At 49.7% G+C, this 20,873-nt stretch overlaps 1 protein-coding gene and 1 long non-coding RNA gene across 4 annotated transcripts; both read right to left on the bottom strand.

The window, feature by feature from the left end:
• Nucleotides 1-5,549: 5,549 nt before the first annotated feature.
• On the bottom strand, nucleotides 5,550-14,466 carry LOC115409053 (uncharacterized). Of its 2 annotated transcripts, none has more exons than XR_003933882.1 (4): nucleotides 13,633-14,466; nucleotides 9,202-9,376; nucleotides 8,840-9,022; nucleotides 5,550-5,782 (listed from the first exon to the last, which is right to left on the bottom strand). XR_003933882.1 is itself a non-coding variant. In XM_030120023.1 (4 exons), exons 1-3 carry the CDS (start codon nucleotides 14,011-14,013, stop codon nucleotides 8,891-8,893), a joined length of 684 nt encoding a protein of 227 aa, XP_029975883.1. In that variant the 5' UTR covers nucleotides 14,014-14,466; the 3' UTR covers nucleotides 5,550-5,782; nucleotides 8,840-8,890. The 2 variants fall into 2 exon arrangements, 1 of the variants encoding a protein (XP_029975883.1); XM_030120023.1 differs by having other exon boundaries at nucleotides 13,637-14,466.
• Nucleotides 14,467-15,766: 1,300 nt separating this feature from the next.
• LOC115409062 (uncharacterized) lies at nucleotides 15,767-18,210 on the bottom strand. Of its 2 annotated transcripts, XR_003933886.1 has the most exons (5): nucleotides 18,131-18,210; nucleotides 17,078-17,998; nucleotides 16,292-16,411; nucleotides 15,916-16,020; nucleotides 15,767-15,792 (listed from the first exon to the last, which is right to left on the bottom strand). It is a non-coding gene; the product is annotated as an uncharacterized LOC115409062 (long non-coding RNA). The 2 variants fall into 2 exon arrangements; XR_003933885.1 differs by having other exon boundaries at nucleotides 16,292-17,998.
• Nucleotides 18,211-20,873: the final 2,663 nt, after the last annotated feature.

The following is a 20,873-nucleotide window of genomic DNA, read 5'->3' as shown; positions in this document are numbered from 1 at the left end:
GATTCCCACTGAAGTGTATTAGCTTTAAAAAACGTCGTTTGAGACACGAATAAAGTGATCAATATGTGCTCCTGGACACGATTCAGTAGATTAATTTATGTTACTCATATCTGGAATTGCTGTGACACTGGGTTTCAGGGTCCCCATGTCCTTCTGAGAGTGAAGGTGTCCTCTAGTGGTCCCTCTTTGGAATCGTCTTCCCTCCTGCCACTTGACCTGACCCTGAGGTCCTTTAATGGCGTCCTGACGGTTCTCTGTCTGTATCACTGAACCCTCATGAGGAACTTTTCATATTCCGTCCTGCCAGTCTGCTGAAAAGCTGCGTTGCTCTAAACCGGTCAGTGGAGCTGAAAAGGTTGCAGACTCCGCTCTGAAACGCCAGAGGATAAACTCTGTCAGGGTGAACCTGACCACAAATGGGTGTCACGTGATGTACGGTGCAGATCTGGATTAGCAAGGTCCAGATAACTGAGGTCTGGATCATCGAGGTCCAGGACACACAGTGAAGACTACCGGAAGACATTTCAGACACACAGAGCATCTCCAGCTTGGCTCAGTGCTCATTTAGACTAGAGATATTCTGATACCATTTTTTGCCTCCCGATACCGATTCCCATACTTTTACTGTTGGTATCGGCCGATACCGAGTACCTATCCGATACCAGTATATTATAAAATAATACCATGCCTCGCCTGCACGACTGTCACATGATCATCACGGTGGTGAGGCCCGGCTCAGGTTAAACCCTCTAACATGAATCAATACAGCAAATTCAAGGCATTTATTTTTAAATAGAACAGTGTAAAAAACAGCAGTGCAAATACAATTGAACTAAATCAATCTAGGAATAATTATTTTCAATAACTTAAAGTGCAGCCCCAATATTTTTAGATTAAAAGGGAATTTAAATAGAACAATATTAAACAGTAGTGCAACGACAACTTAAATAAATCTAGAAATATATGTTGTTGCATTTTTAAATTAAAGTGCAGACACAATATTGTAAAATGAAGGCATTTAGATAAAACAAGTATAAATAACAGCAGTGCAACAGTAAACAAATCTGGAAATATTTTTTTAATTAGGGTGCACACATAACAGTAAAATGAGCAGGGACTTTAAATAGAACAGTAAAAAAATAGTTCAACAGCAACTTAAAAGATTACTTTAAAAAATGTTACAGTCCAAAACCAACCTATGAAGTTACATTCAAAAGATAAAAATCCAAAGAGCAGAAGCTGTATCTAAACAATAAAATAGGCTTCTTTAACGGCACTGTACGTCTGTCACCTGATCCATTCTTCTTCTCAAGAACAGCAGCTGCAGCAGCGGCAAAGAACTGTGTCAGAGCTAACGACCAGCAGATGGCGGTAGTGCAACTAACGGGATGCTAGCTGCCAAAGCATTACAGAAGAAGAAGTGTCAGTGCTAACGGAGCTAACGGAGCTAACGGAGCTGACCAGTAAATAGATTACTAATTTAATTTATGACGCGGTATCGGATTGGTGGCTGGACTCCAGGACTCGCCGATACCGATTACCGATTACCATTTTCGGCAGTATCGGCGCAATTTCTGATACTGGTATCGGAATCGGAACAACTCTAATTTAGACTCTTCCTGTTTTCACTGCATCGACAGTCCGACCCTGGAAATGTGAGCTGAGTGACGAGAACTTTGTCTTCTGCCTGGTCATGAACTGACTAAAAACAAGGACATACAAGCTACACAGCACCTTCATTGCATTTGTTAGCAGGTTTTTGATTTGCACCCTGAGAGCCAAGACACATTTAAAAACGCAAATAAAAAAAACTTATTTTGTTGCTGATTTGTTTTTATTTCACATCCTTTTTATTGTTTTTACCTTTAAATTCATTAAACTACTTTCATATTCATGTGACATTATTTCCACTCACCATAATGACTTGATTTTTCTTCAAAGACATGAGGTTATATCCATATTCATACAGAGACTTAACACGCATTTAGACAGAGTTATTTGAGCATGTTGATTCCTGAATTCTTGAACTTCTTCCACAGCCTCCTCTCTGCTCTCTGTAGACCTTCAGGACTCTCGGCCTCCTCTCTGCTCTCTGTAGACCTTCAGGACTCTCGGCCTCCTCTCGGCTCTCTGTAGACCTTCAGGACTGTCGGCCTCCTCTCTGCTCTCTGTAGACCTTCAGGACTCTTGGCCTCCTCTCTGCTCTCTGTAGACCTTCAGGACTCTCGGCCTCCTCTCTGCTCTCTGTAGACCTTCAGGACTCTCGGCCTCCTCTCTGCTCTCTGTAGACCTTCAGGACTCTCGGCCTCCTCTCTACTCTCAGTTCTTCCACCTGCAGAGAGATCAGAGGAAGCAGAAGTGATGAGAAGAGTCTCTTGTTACTGCTTTTCTATCAAGAAGAACCAGGCTTTAGTTCCAGTATTCAGTTGGTTCCGGAGGTCATTGGATTGTAAAACATGAGTACATCATGGATACACAGCTGTTAACCCAGCAATGTGGTGGCCGTGGTTCTGCTCGGCTGTAGGGGAGGAATTGTGGAGGTGGCGCAGGGATACATGCTGGAGAGTTAATGGGAAGCACCTGTAGCTAGTAATCATCGATTACCTCCCCCTCTCTCTGCAAGTAGCTGGCTGGGTTTACAAGGAGCCGCTCCAGGAAGCAGGCAGCAGAGGACTGACTGGCTTGTCTGGAGAGCGGCCTAAATAAAGGTTCTCCAGTGTCTCCTTGAAAAGAGGATACAAATCAAAGGTTCAATCTGAATATGCTGCATCTTTTCTCTGCTGAAGGACTCAGACAGAGAAAGAGTCGCTACAGTGTCCAGAAAGGACATGGTCCGAATGCAGCAGGAGCAGGCTGCAATGGACCAGCGGTGCTAGAGTCGCTCGAGGTGCAGGCGGAGAGGACTCCATTGTCCTGGCCAAGGACGGAGAGGCCAGCTCCAAGAACGAGACGGCCAGTCTCGGCGCCATATAAGAGGGCATGGCAGACCGGGGCACAGCGGCAACCCGTGAATGGTGTCCCTGCCTCCACGAACACCTCTGTACTTCCGTCTCCGCAGGTCCCAGCAGCTACAAGCGTCCTTTCCAACCCACTGGGAGCTCCTCAGAGGCCAGGACAAGAGTGTTGGGGGTGCGGACAGCCTCGTCCAACTGTCCCCTCATGGATGTGGGCCAGGAGGGCCAAGTAACCCAGGTCATTAACCCCCGAGCAACCTCCCCCGGACTGGGAGTGATATCCAGCTTCCAGTAAGGATCCAAGGGGGTGTACACTGAGCTATGGTGGATTCTGGCTGCAAGCGGTCCATGATCCATCAGAGCCTGGTTCGACCCAGGGCTTTGGTGACCTGTGACGCTCAGACAGGAGTAGAAAACACCCATTTGTTGGTGCCTGAAAGCCCTTGGAAATTGTTTTCCTGGCGGTTCACTGTAACCCAATGGCTGGTCACATGGGGTACGCAACAACTCTGGAGCGAATTGTGGCCCCGTTTTATTGGCCGGGCAGTCAGGAGGATGCATACCAGTGGTGCTCATCCTGTCCTGAGTGCCGGGTGGTTAACCAGTCAGCCATACTAAAAGCGCCTCTGCACTCTCTACCCTAATGGAGGTCCCACGCTGGCATGGACCTCGTCGGGCCATTTCCCTGGAGTGCACATATCTACAGCTCTGTACTACTTCTGGTGGAATATGCAACACGTTACCCAGAAGCAGTGCGGCTGTGCACCATCTGTGGCGCAGGTGATGTTTCAGGTCATGAGACATGAACGAGGGCACCTTGTTCACGTCTCGCAGACTTAAAGAACTGTACGGATTACTGGGCAAAAAGTCTATTCGGACCAGTGCCTATCATCTACAGACCAACCATCTAGTGGAGCGAGTGAATAAGACTTTGAAGAACATGATTCGTAAGTTCATGATTGAGGATGAACATAATTGGGGTTCCCCTGGCCTCCACGGAATTTTCTTCCTTTGAGCTACTGTTTGGTAGGAGACCACTTGGGGTGTTGGGCCTCGTTAAAGAAAGCTGGGAGGAGGGCCCAAGCCAGAGTGAAAATGAGTTTTAGTATGGGTATGTACAGTTCATTTGTTCGTTTTGATGCCTGCCTGATGCCCCAGGTCAACGGCCGGTTTTTCCCAGCAGGTGGAGGGTGTGCTGCCCCGCCCCGTGCTGTACATCAGCAGGAAGCTCTCTCAGAGGGCGAGCAGGTACATCATGGGGAAGAAGAACGCCCCCACCATTCAGTGGTCGGTCGACTCCCTGCAGTACTACCTCCTGAAACGCTCATTCACCCTCTGTTCAGACTACGTTCCGCTCCAGTGGCTCCACCACATGAAGGATATCAACACCCAGACCACCCAGTGGTATTTGGATTTTAAGGTATGGTGTTCAAGATGATCCACAGGCCAGGGGGTACACATGGCTTTGGCAGACTCTTGCTCCCACAAGGGGGTCGGGGTTGGCTAGGCTGACCAGTCCTTGGCCTTAGTTGGCTGGTGGGGGTATGTGGTGGTGGGCGCGGTTAGGCTGGGCTGTAGATAATGTGGTTACTTCTCTCTGTGAATGTGAGTGTAAATGGTTGTTTGTCTCTATTTTTCAGTCTTGCGACAGACTGGTGAACTGTCCAGGGTGTACCCCCGCCCGCCCCCCCCCCCCTGCCCAAAGTAGCTGGGATTGGCTTCAGCCCCCCCATGCCCCTGAAAAAGATAAACATTTGGAAAGTGGCTTGGCTGTAGGTCTAAAGTTGGAGGCTTTGTGTTTCCAAGGGTCTCAATGGCTCTGCCCTCAGCCCATGACATACTCGGTGCTCTGATCTGGCCCAGTGAAGAGGTGATGCTCGCTTAGCACCAGTTTTTAGAGCCTGGAACCAGAAGCACAAAGCAGTGGTGTTCTGGAATGTTCGGACACCAAACCAGACCAGGAGCCAGCTCGGTGGAAAAGGGGCCAAGCAGCGAGGACTTCAGTCCTGTTCAGAGCAACAGTCAGCAGCTCAGAGCTCATGAAGGGCCACCACTGTCAGACCAACACAACAAGCCTGTGGCTCCTCTGATTGGCTGACTGTGTGTCCTCTGCTGTCCAGTCCTGAAGCTGCTCAGCGTTCTCCTCTCACAGCCTCACTGAGAGTCAAACATCTGGATCTTTGTTCTCACACTGACTGTGTTTAGTCCTGAACCTGCTTGGAAGCAGCATGGACTCATCTCCAACCATCTACTGACCTCAGAGTCTGCAGGCTGCAGTCTGGACTCTGCTGGAGAGCAACCAGCTGCTGCACATCTGGATCCTGCAGCTGGTTGTTACTCAGGTGGAGCTCCTTCAGGAGGGAGGGGTTGGACTTCAGAACTGAGGCCAGGGAAGAACAGCTGATCTCTGACAAACTGCAGAAGTCCAACCTGAACAAAGAGAGAAAGCAGCAGAATCAATGAGCAGAATCAATGAGGAGGAACCAATCAGATGTATTGATGGAGAAATGAGCAGCTCCACATGACTGAGTCCTGATCAGTCAGCTGTTCTGTACAACATTCACACACCTCATGTCCACACACACCATTCAGCTGTTGCTGACAAGCATTTCTCCTTCTGCAAGAGGAACAGACAGTCAACTGACCTCAGAGTCTGCAGACCACAGAGTGGACTCTGCAGAAAACCACACAGCTGAGAAACTCCTGAATCCTGAAGATGGTTCCAGCTCAGGTCCAGATGTTCCAGATGTTTCAGGAGGGACGGGTTAGACTTCACAGCAGAGACCACAGAAGAAATACTGATGTCTGACAAGCTGCATCTCTCCAACCTGAATAAAGAGAGAAAGAGGTTAGAGGACAAAGTCTGACGATTGAAGAAGGTTCAGACTGGAAGAGTTTAGAAATGTAAAGTCCAAACAGCTGAAGCCTCCAGGAGGAGAAGAGCTCTCATCAACATGCTGCAGACTCAGAGCTCAGTCCACTCTCTGTCCCTCCAACATCTGGATGACCAAAACACACACACACACCAGAGCACACACCACCTCAGCCCTCGAGCTCTCTCTGGCTAGCTTGTAACAATTCGCCTGTCAATTCCAAGGCGATCTTGCCACTACGCATTAAGAGGTCACGGTCGGAAAACACCAATCAGCAGGGGTGATGAATAGGCAGATGACAAAGATTGACAACAAAATCCCGCATTTATTCTGACAAAACCCTCCCAACAGAAAACAAGCAACCCGCAGCTCGAGCGCTCCTCGTTATAAATTAAACAGAAAACGCCGCACAGCGCGGGAAGTCCACAACAAACTCAAAGGCTCCACAAAGTCCTGTCTCTTTCCTCTCCAATGTTCCCCAAAGTTTGAGGCGCACGTCCCTGCATGCCCGGTAAATCCTCAGACCTCTCGTCCCCCACGCTCCTCCTCTGCAGCCCGGCAGCTCCGTGGCAAACAGCCGGTAAATCCAGAGGGTCCACAAAACACCAAGTTATAATCCCTTTTGTTTCAGATTACTCCTGGCAAAACGCTCCCCGGCCTCGCTCCTCCGGCAGGTGAGTTCCCCACAGGACGGCGTGTGACGTCACTCTCCTCCCTCAGCAGGTGCGCTGCTTCCCCTTAAATAAACAACCCCGCCCACATACCAATGTCCAGGTGAAAACGCCCATACATTTTTTTCAAACACAAAACCGTGCCCCAGACTAAATATCCCCAGTGAATCAAGTTTTACGGATTCGGATGTCAGCTACATGGCCGCGGGAACGTATTCTCAACAGGGGGTGCTGAGAGAAAAAAGGGCTCAGCGCGTCATCCAAGGGGGGGGACACGAGCATTACACAGGCGCCCTCATCCAACGGGGGTACCAACGGCGCACCAGACGAGTTTACCAGGATTTTTTTTCATCGTGACAAATACAATATGTGGCGTGACTGCATGACAAAAGACCGGGTGCTGCAGCACCAGCGGCAGTGCCAGAGTATTTTTCCTGATGGGGCTGAGGCGGGGCTGACCCATATTGTGGCAGGGCTTCCAAAAATGGCAGAACTTCAATGTGAATGTATATTTAAAGTAAAACAACACCCCGGCTCCATCTCTCTGGGTCGAGCCAACTCTCCTCGTTTGCCGCACTTTTGTCAGTGTGAGGCTTCCGTTAGCGCACAACACGAACTGTTATTCTGAGCGCACATCCAGCACAGCGGAGAGGAGAGTCTGTCTTCCTTCTGAAAGTCAGCGATTTGTACGGCCTGCAGAAAAATCATGTACAACAGAACCACCGTTCTGGCTGCAGTTCCGTCTCCGGTCCAGGAATCACCGACCTGCAGAACACCGCCTGCAGTGCCTCTGCAGTCCGCTGGAGGAGGTTGCCAGATCTGAGATCTGACTTTTTTTTTTTTTTTTTTTAACGCAAAGTGCAATGTAATTACAGCCAGGTTAGCTAAGGCGCTCACATGAGTGACGTACTACGTAGCAGGACCCCATTTATCCCAGGACCCCAGAGTGAAGCTCAGCTGTCCTCGCAGATGCCTGTCTGAATGCCGTTACATGCGCCGCAGTGGTGCTGTTGGATTTAAAACTTTTATTTTTTCTTGGTTGGCTTATGGTAGGGCTAATACAATTCTTGGTGGGGCTTTAGCCCAACCAAGCCCCACCCTGACGCCGCCTGTGTGCAGCACCCCCAGCACCCCTACTTCCCTTGGTAATGGTCAGCTCAGGAAAAACATTACATTACCCCTGCTGGGTGAAACAGGTAAGGACCTACGCGGTCGTTACAAGCTCTCATCCTCTCTCTTGCTCTCTGTCTTGGAACAGTCTGCTTCTGCAGGTTTCTTCCTTTCAAAAAAAGAGTTTCTCTTCTCCACCGAGCAGAGGCATAATTTACGTAGGGTTGGTGGGTTCTGAAAACCCTCGGGCCCTGTTGGGGTGAAATCCTGTCCCACCACCACACTGCCGAGGATTTTTGTTTGTTTGTTTAAATCCAGAGGCTGAATGAGCAGCAGCTGCTTCTCTCCAGCCAGAGGCGGCGCTACTGGCTAGGGCCCCTGAGCTGAAGGGGGCCCCGAGGGACGGCTGACATCAGTCAATTTCAATGACAGATTTAAGGCGCTACACTAGACGCTGCAACGACAACATGTCGAAAATCCCCCGCATGGGGCCCTTCTCCGAGTACTCACCGGTTAGACGCTAGAAGGGGGCCGGCGGAAGAAGACGGCGGATATCAGCGACACAACTTGAAACCCCCCGGACACATTACAATGACACGTCTGGAACCTACCTAATGGGGCCCCACTGCTACCCGGCTTGCATCAACACCAGTCAGTGTTGCTGAACAAACAAAGGGTCTTGTTACTCTTGAATAGGGTTAAAAAAAAGTGGTTGTAAACAATAATGGTCCACATGTAATGGGATACATGTTTGCACTTAGTGCACTGAGTGTTTCCCTTACATTTGTTAACTCGTGATTAGTTTATTGTTATTGTTATTGTTATTATTATTATTATCCACACTTTTTTTCTCTCTTTTTTTCTGTCCTCTATTCTTGCGTGCAATGCGGCATGCCAAACATGTGGGCCCTTTTGACACATGAAAACCCATGTGGAATACATCCCAGCTACACCACTGCCACCGAGACTCTCGTTGCTCATGTGGAATTGTTAGATTCTCTATTTAAATGTGCCTTGATATCTCTGCATTGCATGTGGTGCTAAATAAATACAATTAAACTGAATTACAGTGAGTTTCATCCAGTAGAGACCAGACATGGAGCTCACATCACAGTCAGTGATCCACTGCAGCACCTTCCTTCTTCTAGAAAGCTTTGAAATGTGGATCACTGTCAGATCAGCCTGATGTCAACACAGCTTCACTGAAACACACTTGAACATGGAGTCTGACCTCAGAGTCTTCAGACCACAGAGTGGATTCAGCAGAAAACCACACAGCTGCTCAACTGCTGAATCCTGCAGCTGGTTCCAGCTCAGGTCCAGATGTTCCAGATGTTTCAGGAGGGAGGGGTTGGACTTCAGAGCTGAGGCCACAGAAGAACAGCTGATCGCTGACAAACTGCATCTCTCCAAGCTGAAGAAAGAGAGAAAGAAGTGAGATTAGAGGACACTCTTTAAGTCTGAAGAAGGGTTCAACTGGAGGAGTTTAGAAGTTTCAAGTTCAAACAGTTGAAGCCAGAACTCCAAGAATCCTCCTGAACTCCTCTCAGTCCTTTGACTCTAACAGATTCTAACTTCAGATGGTGAACTGACCTCAGAGTCTCCAGTTGACAGTTTGGACTCTCCAGTCCCAGAACACACAGTCTTCACTGATGAGTCATTCAGGTTGTTGTAACTCAGGTCCAGATGTTTCAGATGGGAGGGGTCGGAGGTCAGAGCTGAGGAGATCACTTCACAGTGACAGTCAGAGAGTCTGCAGTCTGAAAGTCTGGAACAAGACACAGAAAGGACAGGACATTATGAGAGAGGACATTTTATTGGACTATTTCACTATTTCAGGTTATGTGGCTGCCGACTTTCTTTCTGGTTAAAAAAGAAGAGAATCCATGGGCAATATGACTATTTTGGAGGAAGTCATTATTTGAAGATGTCTTGTGGCTTTAGCTTAAGTTTGATTACTTTTTAGCAATAAATGTACACTTTTTTTCACAGCACCTGTTTGATTTAAAGGGCAACTTCCGGTTTTTTGACACCTGGACCTTATTTATAGGTGTGTCATGCTCATATACTCACTCAGACAAACATGGTGCAGCTCGGAGTCCTTCAGAAGTTATTTAGATCCAAACGATGTAGCCGCACTAGCGGGGGTGCCACAGCAATGGAGCGTTAGCGCGGGACATAATCTCTGCAAAGTCGCTCATTTCGGCTGTATTTTTCCTCCATCGGCGCTGGGTTGCCTTTCGGGTCGGAAGGGGGGCCTCCGGCGGTGTCCCGCGGCCTGGTTCGGAGCGCGCATCCGCCGGGCGGCGGAGATCTGGATTCTCCCGCCGAGGAGAGCGCTCCGGCCGTCGCGCGTCCCGCCAGGAAGCGGAGATACGCTTCCTCCCGGCGAGGAGAGAGCTCCGGCCGCGGCACGGCGGGCCGTCGCGCGTCCCGCGGCCGGCGTGGAGCGTGCATCCGCCGGGGAGCAGAGATACGCTTCCTCCCGGTGAGGAGAGAGCACCAGCCTCGGCACGGCGGGCCGTCGCGCGTCCCGCGGCCGGACCGGAGCGCGCATCTGCCGGGGAGCAGAGATACGCATCCTCCCGGCGAGGAGAGACGTCCAGCGGCCGCGCGTGAGCCGTGCGTCTTCGCCGGTGTCCGGAGCCTCCGTGGAGCAGCTGAGGGCCGTTTTCCAACTCGGCCCCTGGAAGTCAGACGCCGGGGCGCCGTGACAGCCGAGGCCGACTCAAAGTGCCTCTCTGCTGGGGAGAGGAGCGCCGCAACGTTCCCATCCGAGCTAATTGTGGCTAAGTTAGCGAAAACTGTCAGCTCTTCAGCTGACCCACCTGAAGACGGTAGACGTGCTGACTTTATGATAACACTGGCGATGGATGAAGAAATACAGCCGAAATGAGCGACTTTGCAGAGATTATGTCCCGCACTAACGCTCCATTGCTGTGGCACCCCCTCTAGTGCGGCTACATCGTTTGGATCTAAATAACTTCTGAAGGACTCCGAGCTGCACGATGTTTGTCTGAGTGAGTATATGAGCATGACACACCTAGAAATAAGGTCCAGGTGTCAAAAAACCGGAGTTGCCCTTTAAGTGTACAATCAACAGTTTGTTGCATTGACATACACTCTTTGAGCTTTCTCAGCAAAGTTGAGAATTTCCTTTTGAGCCTGTTAATCTTTGCCTCTCATTTGACATCAACAGTTACAGAATACAGACGTGTTGCTTGAGTTGAACTCCTTCCATCTTCAACCGCTTTTCAGGGGTCGGTTCACCGATGCTGCAGACTGAGCAGGGATACCTAGACTTCATGTTCCCAAACACTTCTTTCAGCAATTCCGGAAGGATCCCGAGGTGTTCCCAGGCCAGTTGAGAGACATAGTCCCTCCAGTGTGTCCTGGGTCTTCCCCAGGTCCTCTTCCTGGTGGGACATGCTCGGAACACCTCCCCAGGGAGGCGTCCAGGAGGTTCCATCCTAAACAGAAGCTGAGCCTCCTCAGCTGCTCCTCTGGATGTGGAGGAGTAGCGGCTCTACTCCGAGCTCCTCCCTGGTGACTGAGCTCCTCACCCTATCCCAAGGGAGTCCAGCTCCCCTACGGAGGAAGCTCATTTCAGCCACTTGTATCCAGGATCTTGTTGTTTCAGTCATGGCCCAAAGCTCATGACCATAGGTGAGGGTGGGACCAAGGATTGACAGGTAAATCGAGAGCTTCACCTTTCGGCTCAGCTCCTTCTTCACCACAACAGAACAATCAGACGACTGCATCACGGCAGTCAACTGCAAGCCAACAGGACAACATCATCTGCAAAAAGGTACACACAAAATCCTGTGGTCCTCAAACAGACCCCCTCCGGCCCCTGGCTGCACCTAGAAATTCTGTCCATGAAGATTATAAACAGAACCGGTGACAAAGCGCAGCCCTGCCGGAGTCCAACATGCACCGGGAACAGGTCCGACTTACTGCTGGCAATGTGGTCCAGACTCCTACTTTGGTCATACAGAGACCAGACAGCCCTTAACAAGGGGCCCCGGACTCCGTATTCCCGAAGCACCCCCCACAAGACACCACGAGTGATGCGATTGAATCACAAATCCACAAAATACATGTGGACTGGTTGAATGAACTTCACTAAACCCTCGAGCACCCTATGGAAGGTGTAGAGTTGGTCCAGTGTTCCGCGACCGGGACGAAAATCGCATTGTTCTTCCTGGATCTGAGGTCCGACAATTAGTCGAATCCTCCTCTCCAGTACCCTGGAATAGACTTTGCCGGGGAAGCTGAGGAGTTTGACCCCCCTATAGTTGGAGCACATCCTCTGGTCCCCATTTTTAAAAAAGGGGCCACCAACCCAGTCTGCAGATCCAGAAGTTCTGTCCCCGACCGCCATGTGATGTTACAAAGACGTGTCATCCAAGACAATCCCTGTACATCCAGAGACTTAAGGGCCTCAGGGCAAATCTCATCCATTCATGGTGCCTTGCCACTGAGGAGCTTATCAGCCACCTTGGTGACTTCGGCTTAGGTGATGGATGAGTCCACCACTGAGACCTAAGCCTCTGCTTCCTCCGCAGAAGATGTTATGAGTTTGAGGAGTTCCTTGAAATACGTCTTGCGCCGACCAATAACATCCCCAGGTCAGGGCCGGCTCTAGGCATAGGCGAACTAGGCGGTGAACTAGGGCGCCACGTCCCGGGGGGGGGGGCCGCGGTCGTACAAAGGGCGCCACGATGCTCCGTGTTCTGTGTGCCCCGCTCAGACCGCTGGTCCGCCGCAGCGCGCTCCTCGGCACTGATCAGTATTGTTCGCGATTGCTCCTCAGCCCCCCCCCCCCCCCCCCCCCCCCCCCCCCCACCCCCAACAACTCTTGGGACCGCTCAAAAACCACGCTCCCAAGGGGCGCTCGTCTCGGGCTCACCTAGGGCGCCTAGGGCCGGCCCTGTCCCCAGTCAAGGTCCTCCTGAGGCACCAAAAGTTTGCCAGAATTTCATCTGACTGATGAGTCAGAGCACTGTCCAGCACCCCTCCCAGGGACTCCAAGAAGGCCTGGTACTCTTCACTGCTGTTCGGCCCATAAGCCCAGACAGCAGTGAGGTACCTGCCCTCAACCTGAAGGCTCAGGGACGTTACCTCCTCATTCACTGGGGCGGACTCCAACACACGGTGGCTGAGCTGTGGGGCTGTGCTCAAACTCATACCAGTCAACCACCTCTCACCACGGGCAATGCCAGAAAAGTGGAGAGTCTATACCCTCTAGTGTGATTGGATTCCAGAGCACAAGCTGTGTGTGGAGGTGAACCCGACTATATCCATCCAGTACCTCTTAACCTCCCTCACAAGCACAGGCACCTTTATCCCCAGCGAGGTGACATTCTATGTTCCAAGAGTCAGTCTCTATGTCCAGGGATTGGGTCTCCAGTCGCCCCCTCCTTCAACTGTTACCCAATTCAAACCTCAGCCAATCCCTACGGTTCCTTCGGGGGGTGGTGAGTCCACCTGGGGACGGGCCCATATCATCCACTAGGACTGAACCTGGCCCAGACATCAGGTGCTCACTTATGAGCTCCGTCCCCAGGCCCTTCTTCAGGGTGGGGTCTCAGCTGCTCCATAACAATTTCATCAGGACTTTTGAGCTGTTCTTAGTCTGGCCCCTCACCTTGGACCCATTTACCATGGGAGACCTTACAGGGACATTGATCTCTAGACAACAGAGCTCCTGGCATCATGCGGGTGCTCAACATTCCACACCATAATAAGGGTTTGAGGATTTTCTTTATGTTGTTTTAAAAGTTCTAACATCAAATGAAAATTATTTTCTTGATTTTTCAAATAATCAGATCTCATGTCAGATATAAACTGTCAGTGAGCTGATCCTCATCATCAATATGATCAGTGTATCCAAAGTCTGACACACAGAGTGCTGAGTCAGGTTTCTTCATGATGGATCATTGAGGATCATCTCCACAGAGGAACTACAGAAACTATTTTCTACAAACATCACTGAGACATTGATCATGAGGACATGTGGACTCACTTCGCCTTCCTGCAGTTCTTCACAGCTGGCATCAGTCTCCGTCGTCCCTCCCATGATGTGTTGTACTTCTGCAAGTCCAACTCCTCCAGGACCTGGTCTGACATCTGCAGCATGTAGGCCAGAGCTGAGCACTGGATCTCAGAGAGTTTCTTCAAGGATCTGTTCTGTGACATCAGGAACTCTTGGATGTCCTGATTTACTGAGAGGTCCTTCATCTCCGTCAGGCAGTGGAAGATGTTGATGCTTCTGTCAGGAGACACTTTGTCACTGCTGAGCTCCTTCAGGTTCTTCATAACTCTGTGGATGGTTCCTGGACTGATCTCTGTTGGACCCAGCAAACCTTCTAAGACTCTGGTTGGATTCCAGAGAGAGGCCATGAAGGAAGCGGACAAACAGGTCCAGGTGGCCGTTCTGACTTCTGAGGGATTTCTGCAGGACGGCCTTCAGGAAGTTGTCCAGAGATGGGAATGTATCTTTTTTTCTGAATAACTTTGGCCCTTTGTCAGTTTTTGGTCTTGATTCTATCTGCTTCCAGTCCTCTCCAATGAAGGTCTTCAGTATGTCTTTCTTCCTGTTGGTGAAACAGTGGAACATGGAGACTGCAGCCAGGAACTCCTGAACACTCAGATGGACGAAGCTGTAGACGGCTTTCTGGAAGATCACAGACTCTCTCTTGAAGATCTGAGTGCAGATTCCAGAGTAACAGCGAGGCCTCAGTCACATCCAGACCACACTGCTCCAGGTCTTCTTGGTAGAACAGGATGTTTCCTCTGTCCAGATGTTCCAAGGCCATCCTGCCCAGCTTCAGAAGAAGCTCCCTGTCAGCCTCCGTCAGCTCCTGTGGACCCGTCTCAGGTCCTTCATGGTATTTGAGCTTCTTCCTGTGAGTCTGAACCAGCACAAAGTGGGAGTACATGTCAGTCAGGGTCTGGGGCAGCTCTCCTCTCTGCTCGCTGCTCAACATGTGCTCCAGAACTGTAGCAGTGATCCAGCAGAAGACTGGGATTCCACACATGATGTGGAGGCTCCTGGAGGTCTGGATGTGGGAGATGATTCTGCTGCTCAGCTCCTCATCACTCAGCCTCCTCCTGAAGTACTCCTCCTTCTGGGCGTCAGTGAAGCCTCGCACTTCTGTCAGTCTGTCCACACATGCTGGAGGGATCAGATGGACCGCCGCCGGTCGGGAAGTGATCCAGACCCGAGCCGAGGGCAGCAGATCCCCCCGGATGAGGTTAGTGAGCAGCTCGCCCACTGAAGACTGCCGGGAGACATCGAGCAGCCGCCGGCCGCCGCTGAAGTCCAGAGACAGTCTGCTTTCATCCAGACCGATCCAAGATGAAGAGCAGCTTGCAGACAGCCAGCTCCTCTGCCGTCAGCTTCTGGAGCGTGGGATGGAAACAGCCAGCAGCGAGAGGAGGCTGTACGGCCGCTCTCCCAGCAGGTTCAGCTCCCTGAAGGAGAGCACCACCAGCACCCCCACATCCTGGTTCTCCAGGCCCTCGGCCCAGTCCAGACTGAACTTGTGCACCGAGAAGGTTTTTCCGCTGCCGGCCACGCCGCTGGTCACAACCACTCGGATGTGTGTGTGCTGCTGGGCCGAGGCTCTGAAGATGTCCTGAACCCTGATGGCAGTGTGATGGAGGCTCTCCTTCCTGGAAGCTGTCTCCAGCTGCTTCAGCTCAGGTTCCCTCTGAAGCTCCTCACTGAGTTCCTCTGTGATGTGGAGCTCAGTGTAGATCCTGTTGAGGAGGCTTCCTCCTCCTGCTTCATCACTTCCTTCAGTCACACGTTCACATCTCCTCCTCACACTCTTCTTATGTTCTTCTAGAAGCTGCTGCAGACCCACACCTGCTCACAGACAAAAACAACAACAATCAGACTGCACACAAACAACACAACAAGTCCAGTGAAGACAGACCAGTCCCTCAGCAGAAGCATGTCCACTCTTACTTAGTGCATCTCTGCTTCTGGATCTTTCTGCACACTGAGGACAGCAGGAGGCTCCTGATGAAGAACCCTGGTCCCAGTGTGAGCTGCTGCACCGTCTGCAGACCTGGTGTCCACAGCTCCACTGCACTGGGTCCTTCAGGACGTCCTGACACAAGGACAGCAGGACAGCTGCTGCCTCCTCACAGACAGCAGTCCTCCTCTTCTCTCTGTGGACACCAGCAACATTACTCTGAGCAACACAACACACACATCCAGCTTCAGCATGAAGGGAGCTCAGCATCTCTCACTCTGGTTCAGAGGAAATAGAAAGAAAACCAACAGTTTCTTACTTTGTGTCTGAAGGTCCAGGTTCAACGCTGAAGTTTAGTGGTTGAATTATAGATCTGTCACTCTTCAGAGACATCCTGCTGGATCCTGAAGACTCTGATGTGTGTCTACACACACACCACAACACACACACACACACACACACACACACAGTTCTCAGGTGGTCATCATGTTAACAAATGAGGTCATTTCTGATCATTTCAGCTCCTTTCAACAGCAGAACTTTAATGTTTTGCTTCTGCACATTTTCCAGATTGAAATAAGACTTTTGAAAAGAGTTTGGTCTCACATTTTGACACTGATCCAACACTTTGGAAGGGAATAATGAAGTCAGAACAACATTTCTCACTCATCTCTCACAGTGAACAGATTCTTCACTGTGTGTCTGGAGGTCCAGGTTCACCACTGTAGACGGGAGGAAAATGTTTGGACCGGTCACTCTTCAGAGACAACCTGCCGGACCCTGGAGACTCTGCTGTCTGCCCGAGCCTCTGACCTCTGCTGATGCACACATTGTGAAAACATGAAATAACGCTCACTTCCTGTGAGGACTGGCCGTCTGGGTCTGATGCCAGGCGCCCGGTAAAGACCCTGATGCTCTGCTGAATAATGGGTTGGTGTGTGTTCTGCTTCGTAGTGCACGTCACACACGAGAAGATCAGAAGAGGAAGACCTGGTGTGATCGGTCTTCTGTTGTGTGTGTGGTCTCTGAGTCGGGGAGGGTTTGAAGACCCTGTAGTGTGTATCGGGCTTAGACACAACTTAGAATCATAGTTCTGAGTTATTGTTTCACAAGATGAATCAAATGTCGACTTCTTTAGGTAACTGTTATTTGTTCATTCCAAATCAACAGTTTAGTGTATCTGATGAGACTGATATCAGTGAATTTGCTCCTCATTTCCTGTTATCAGGTGGTGCAACGAGGTTTTTTTTAATAATCATTAACTATCATTTTAATCATTGATTATTATCAACAGCCAAACTGACCATGAAGTTAATACCTAAAATAATGGTACCTATAAGCAGATTCTGACTAAGCTGTTTTCCAGTTGTGTGTTCTGTCTTTGGATTATCTCGTCTCCTGCCTGGAGGAAGCGCCGATCACGGTTCTTCCACAGTCTGAATGTATCTGCTTCACACGTGCACGAGAACCTGACAGCCCACCGTTTGGAGTTGAAGACTCCTCTCTTGCCCAGCGGAACGCCATATTTCAATTTGAACCTTACTGGTGAGTCCCTCTGAGATCACTGGATATTTTTCAAGGGAGCCAAGATGGCAGCAGCACCTAAAAAACACATTATTTACACTTTATGAAACCCAAACATTTCAAAACCCATACAGGATAAATGTTACAGCAATAGCTTCTCAAATCAGTTGAGGGAAAGGAAAGAGTTTTCTGCTCCAATCAAATCGGTCTCCACACATTTCATGATATTTTTAAGTTCCTCATCGGGATGAGTGTGCATTCGGCTGCCAGCTATTCCAGGCTGCTGCTGCAGAGAAGCGAAAAACCTGTTAACCAAGTCCAGGTCCAGCCCTATAGATGATGAAAGGGAGTTATTTGAGTGAAGACAATAGCTGCCAGTTAAAGGCAGCCGGACGAGGCTGAGCAGAAGGAGCGTAAATGACAGTATCGTCAGCATAAAGGCGAAGCTGTGCAGGTGGAACGTTATGGTCCAGGTTGTTCACATAAACAGCACATAAAAGAGGTCCCAGGACAGAACTTTGGAGGACAGTCAACAGTGGACAGACTGTCTGCAGGGGACACGTCTTCTGTCATCCTGTGTCTGCTGCCTGAAGGGAGGAGTTCGAATACGTAATGAGCAGGGTGGGATGAGTCAGACACTGTGGAAAGATTTACAAGTAAACTTACTGTTCAGTCAGGGCTGAAAAACTACGGAGTGAAGCTGTGATACTGACACAAACTGAAGAGCGAGCCACGAAACTGTGAAAGTCAGACTGAAGAGCAACAAACTGGCAGACAGGAAGTTTTCGATCAGAGTGAAGCTCAGTGAGCAGCATCGTTCTGTAGACTCTGCAGGATCAGCCTCTGATCAGTCCTCCACACCACTCATCTTCAGTCAGCTGAGGGAGAATCAGGACACACACACACACACACACACACACACACACACACACACACAAAACATTTGCTTTAGATCCACAGTGTAAAATCTCAGTCAGACTGGCGTTCCAGTGAAAGTTGGAGGAACTGACCTGCTTCTCCTTCTGTCCCTCGGCTGGCTGCCGGCTGGAGTCTGAACGCTCTCAGTGCTTCACTTCATGGTTTCCTGGTTGGATTAAACCTGATCAGCCTGAACGCCAGCCGCTCCTCTTCCTTTGTGTTTTCTGGAAATCGTTCTGTGAAGGGCGTGATCCGTTTAAGAACAGGTGTAAACAAACCACAGCAGTCCATACTGAGAGATCGGCGTTGGGGTAGTGACTCAAAAAACTAATCAGTTCATTACTTCTGTAGGTAGTAATGAAATTACTTCACTAGTTACTGCAGTTGAAAAGTAATTTCACTTCGAGGACAAACACCATGGCTGTATCCTCACTCAGCCTGTCCACACAGCGTTTAATCTATCAGCCTGATCAGGATCCTGTCTGTGGGAAGAAACAGTCTGATCACACACAGGATCAGCAGGTGATCAGTGGGATCAGCAGGGATCTCACTGCTCTTTACAGAAACTGCAGACTTTCAGCTCATTCCTACTCAGTCTTGAATGCTTTCCTCTTGAGTAGTCCAGCTGGGTGGAGCATCAACAAAGAGGCGGAGCATCAACAAAGGGGTGGAGCATCAGGTTTGTGTTCTGGAAAGCAGGAACCATGTTGACCTGTGAATTCTACCACTGACCCAGCGTAGCCGACGCGTTATGGACCAGCATCCTGCTGTGTTCCGAGTCCATCCAAATAGGGTCAATTTAATGGATTACTGGAAAACTCCTGTTCAATCAGATGTGCAGAAGCAATGAACAGCCACATATAGGACTTCACTGAACTAAAGCCTGTCTTCACCGCAGATCCAGTTTGTTCTTTCAATATAAAATACTTCACGAGTCTGTAACGTAAAGTCATTTGTCCCGACGCAGCTCTTTAACACACACTTTATTCTTGTCTAGAGAACACAGCAGCAAACAGCATCTGAAAATCACTGCAGACAACTGACTCACTGCTGCCACCTTCAGCACAGCTGTGGTTACTGCGCCTTGAACAGACAGAATTTAAAGGAATACTCCACCCAAAAAACGATTTGGTCTCATTTTCTACTCACCCTCATGCTGAGAAACACTCTGGAGCACTTTTTTGACGTTTCAAATGCAGTTGGAGATGTTTGGGGACTTTCGTAGTCAACAAACAGGGACCGACAGAGCCCGACAGAAATAAAGGTCCATAAAATCCACAAAACGTTCCCATTTTCCTTCATATTACTCGTCCGCTGTAATCCAAGTGTCCTGAGTGCGTAACGTCCATAATTAATTCTTAACGAGGTCATTTAGTACATTTTAAGAGCCCAAACAGTGCGCTCTGGTACAGCTCAGGTGCATGTCTGCGCGCGCACCCTGAACTACGGAAGCTGCAGCAGACCAAGCAACACGCTTGTGTCCTTTCAGCAGGACACCGAATTCAAAGCTTTAAAACAGCAGCCAATCACTTTTGTGATTGTCCACAGCTCGGTCACTCACAGCAGAATATAAACAGCGGAACTTCTTCTTCTACGCTTGCAATTTAGAAAAGTAGTCGCTGAAAGCGCGCAAGCGTCTGGCTTGGTCTGCCGCGGCTTCCGTAGTTCAGGGTGCGCGTGCAGACATGCACCTGAGCTGTACCAGAGCGCACTGTTTGGGCTCTTAAAATGTACTAAATGACCTCGTTAAGAATTAATTATGGACGTTACGCGCTCAGGACACTTGGATTACAGCGGACGAGCAGTATGAAGGAAGATGGGCACGTTTTTGTGGACTTTATGGACCGTTTTTTCTGTCGGGCTCTGTCGTCTCTGTTTGTTGAGAACGAAAGTCCCCAAACATCTCCAGCTGCATTTGAAACGTCAAAAAAGTGCTTCAGAGTGTTTCTCAGCATGAGGGTGAGTAGAAAATGAGGCCAAATCGTTTTTTGGGTGGAGTATTCCTTTAAGGTTTTCCAGGTGATTCCTTGTGTGTGTGTGTGGTGTGTGTGGTGTGTGTGTGTGTGTGTGTGTGTGTGTGTGTGTGTGTGTGTGTGTGTGTGTCTGTGTAACTGTGCAGCCTTGACAAGCAACCTTGACAAATCTTGGCCAAATGTGTTGGAACCGCCATGTTGGTCCCTCAACCATGAATCAGTCTTCATAAAACCCATCAGACGTCTTTTCTCTTCTTTAATATAGGACTTATATAAAACAAACTTGGACTAAAACACAACTCTACACACTCATTAAAAACCACCAGTTACACACGATGAACGGAACATTGACAGGATCCGTGGAAAAGTTTGACAAGTTGAGCAAAAATAAAAAAAAAAGAATTTAGAGATTTCTTCATCTTTGGCTTGACAGACTCCTTCACATGGAGAACCGGAAGACTCCAGACAGACTGGAGACCAGGAGATTCTCAACAGCAAACCAGCGCACAGCGTCACGAACCCCAACCATAAACCTAGTCCTAACCCTGAACCCTTCGATCCCAAACCCTATCGCCCTGAACCTTCCTGACTCTGAACCCTACCACCCTGAACTATACCTCCCTAACCACTCCTAATCCTAACCCTCTGACCCAAACCCTCCGACCCTAAACCCTACCACCCTGAACCCTCCTGACTCTGAACCCTACCACCCTGAACTATACCTCCCTAACCACTCCTAACCCTAAACCCTCAAACCCAAACCCTTTCATCCCAAACCCTCCGACCCTAAACCCTACCTCCCTAAACCTTCCAACTCAAACCCTTTGATCCCAAACCCTGCCCGCCTAGCCCTCTGACCCTC

Source organism: Salarias fasciatus, chromosome 22 (assembly GCF_902148845.1).
Source record: "Salarias fasciatus chromosome 22, fSalaFa1.1, whole genome shotgun sequence".
Lineage (NCBI taxonomy): Eukaryota > Metazoa > Chordata > Actinopteri > Blenniiformes > Blenniidae > Salarias > Salarias fasciatus.
This window is presented reverse-complemented; position numbering and strand designations above follow the sequence as displayed.

Excerpts from the sequence above, each read along its gene's own strand:
- LOC115409053 (XM_030120023.1), bottom strand. The coding sequence starts at position 14,013 with ATGGCCTCTCTCTGGAATCCAACCAGAGTCTTAGAAGGTTTGCTGGGT. Across the intron at positions 9,377-13,636 it reads AAGAACTGCAGGAAGGCGAA|ACTTTCAGACTGCAGACTCT; the intron begins GTGAGTCCACAT and ends GTCTTGTTCCAG. Across the intron at positions 9,023-9,201 it reads TGTCAACTGGAGACTCTGAG|CTTGGAGAGATGCAGTTTGT; the intron begins GTCAGTTCACCA and ends CTCTTTCTTCAG.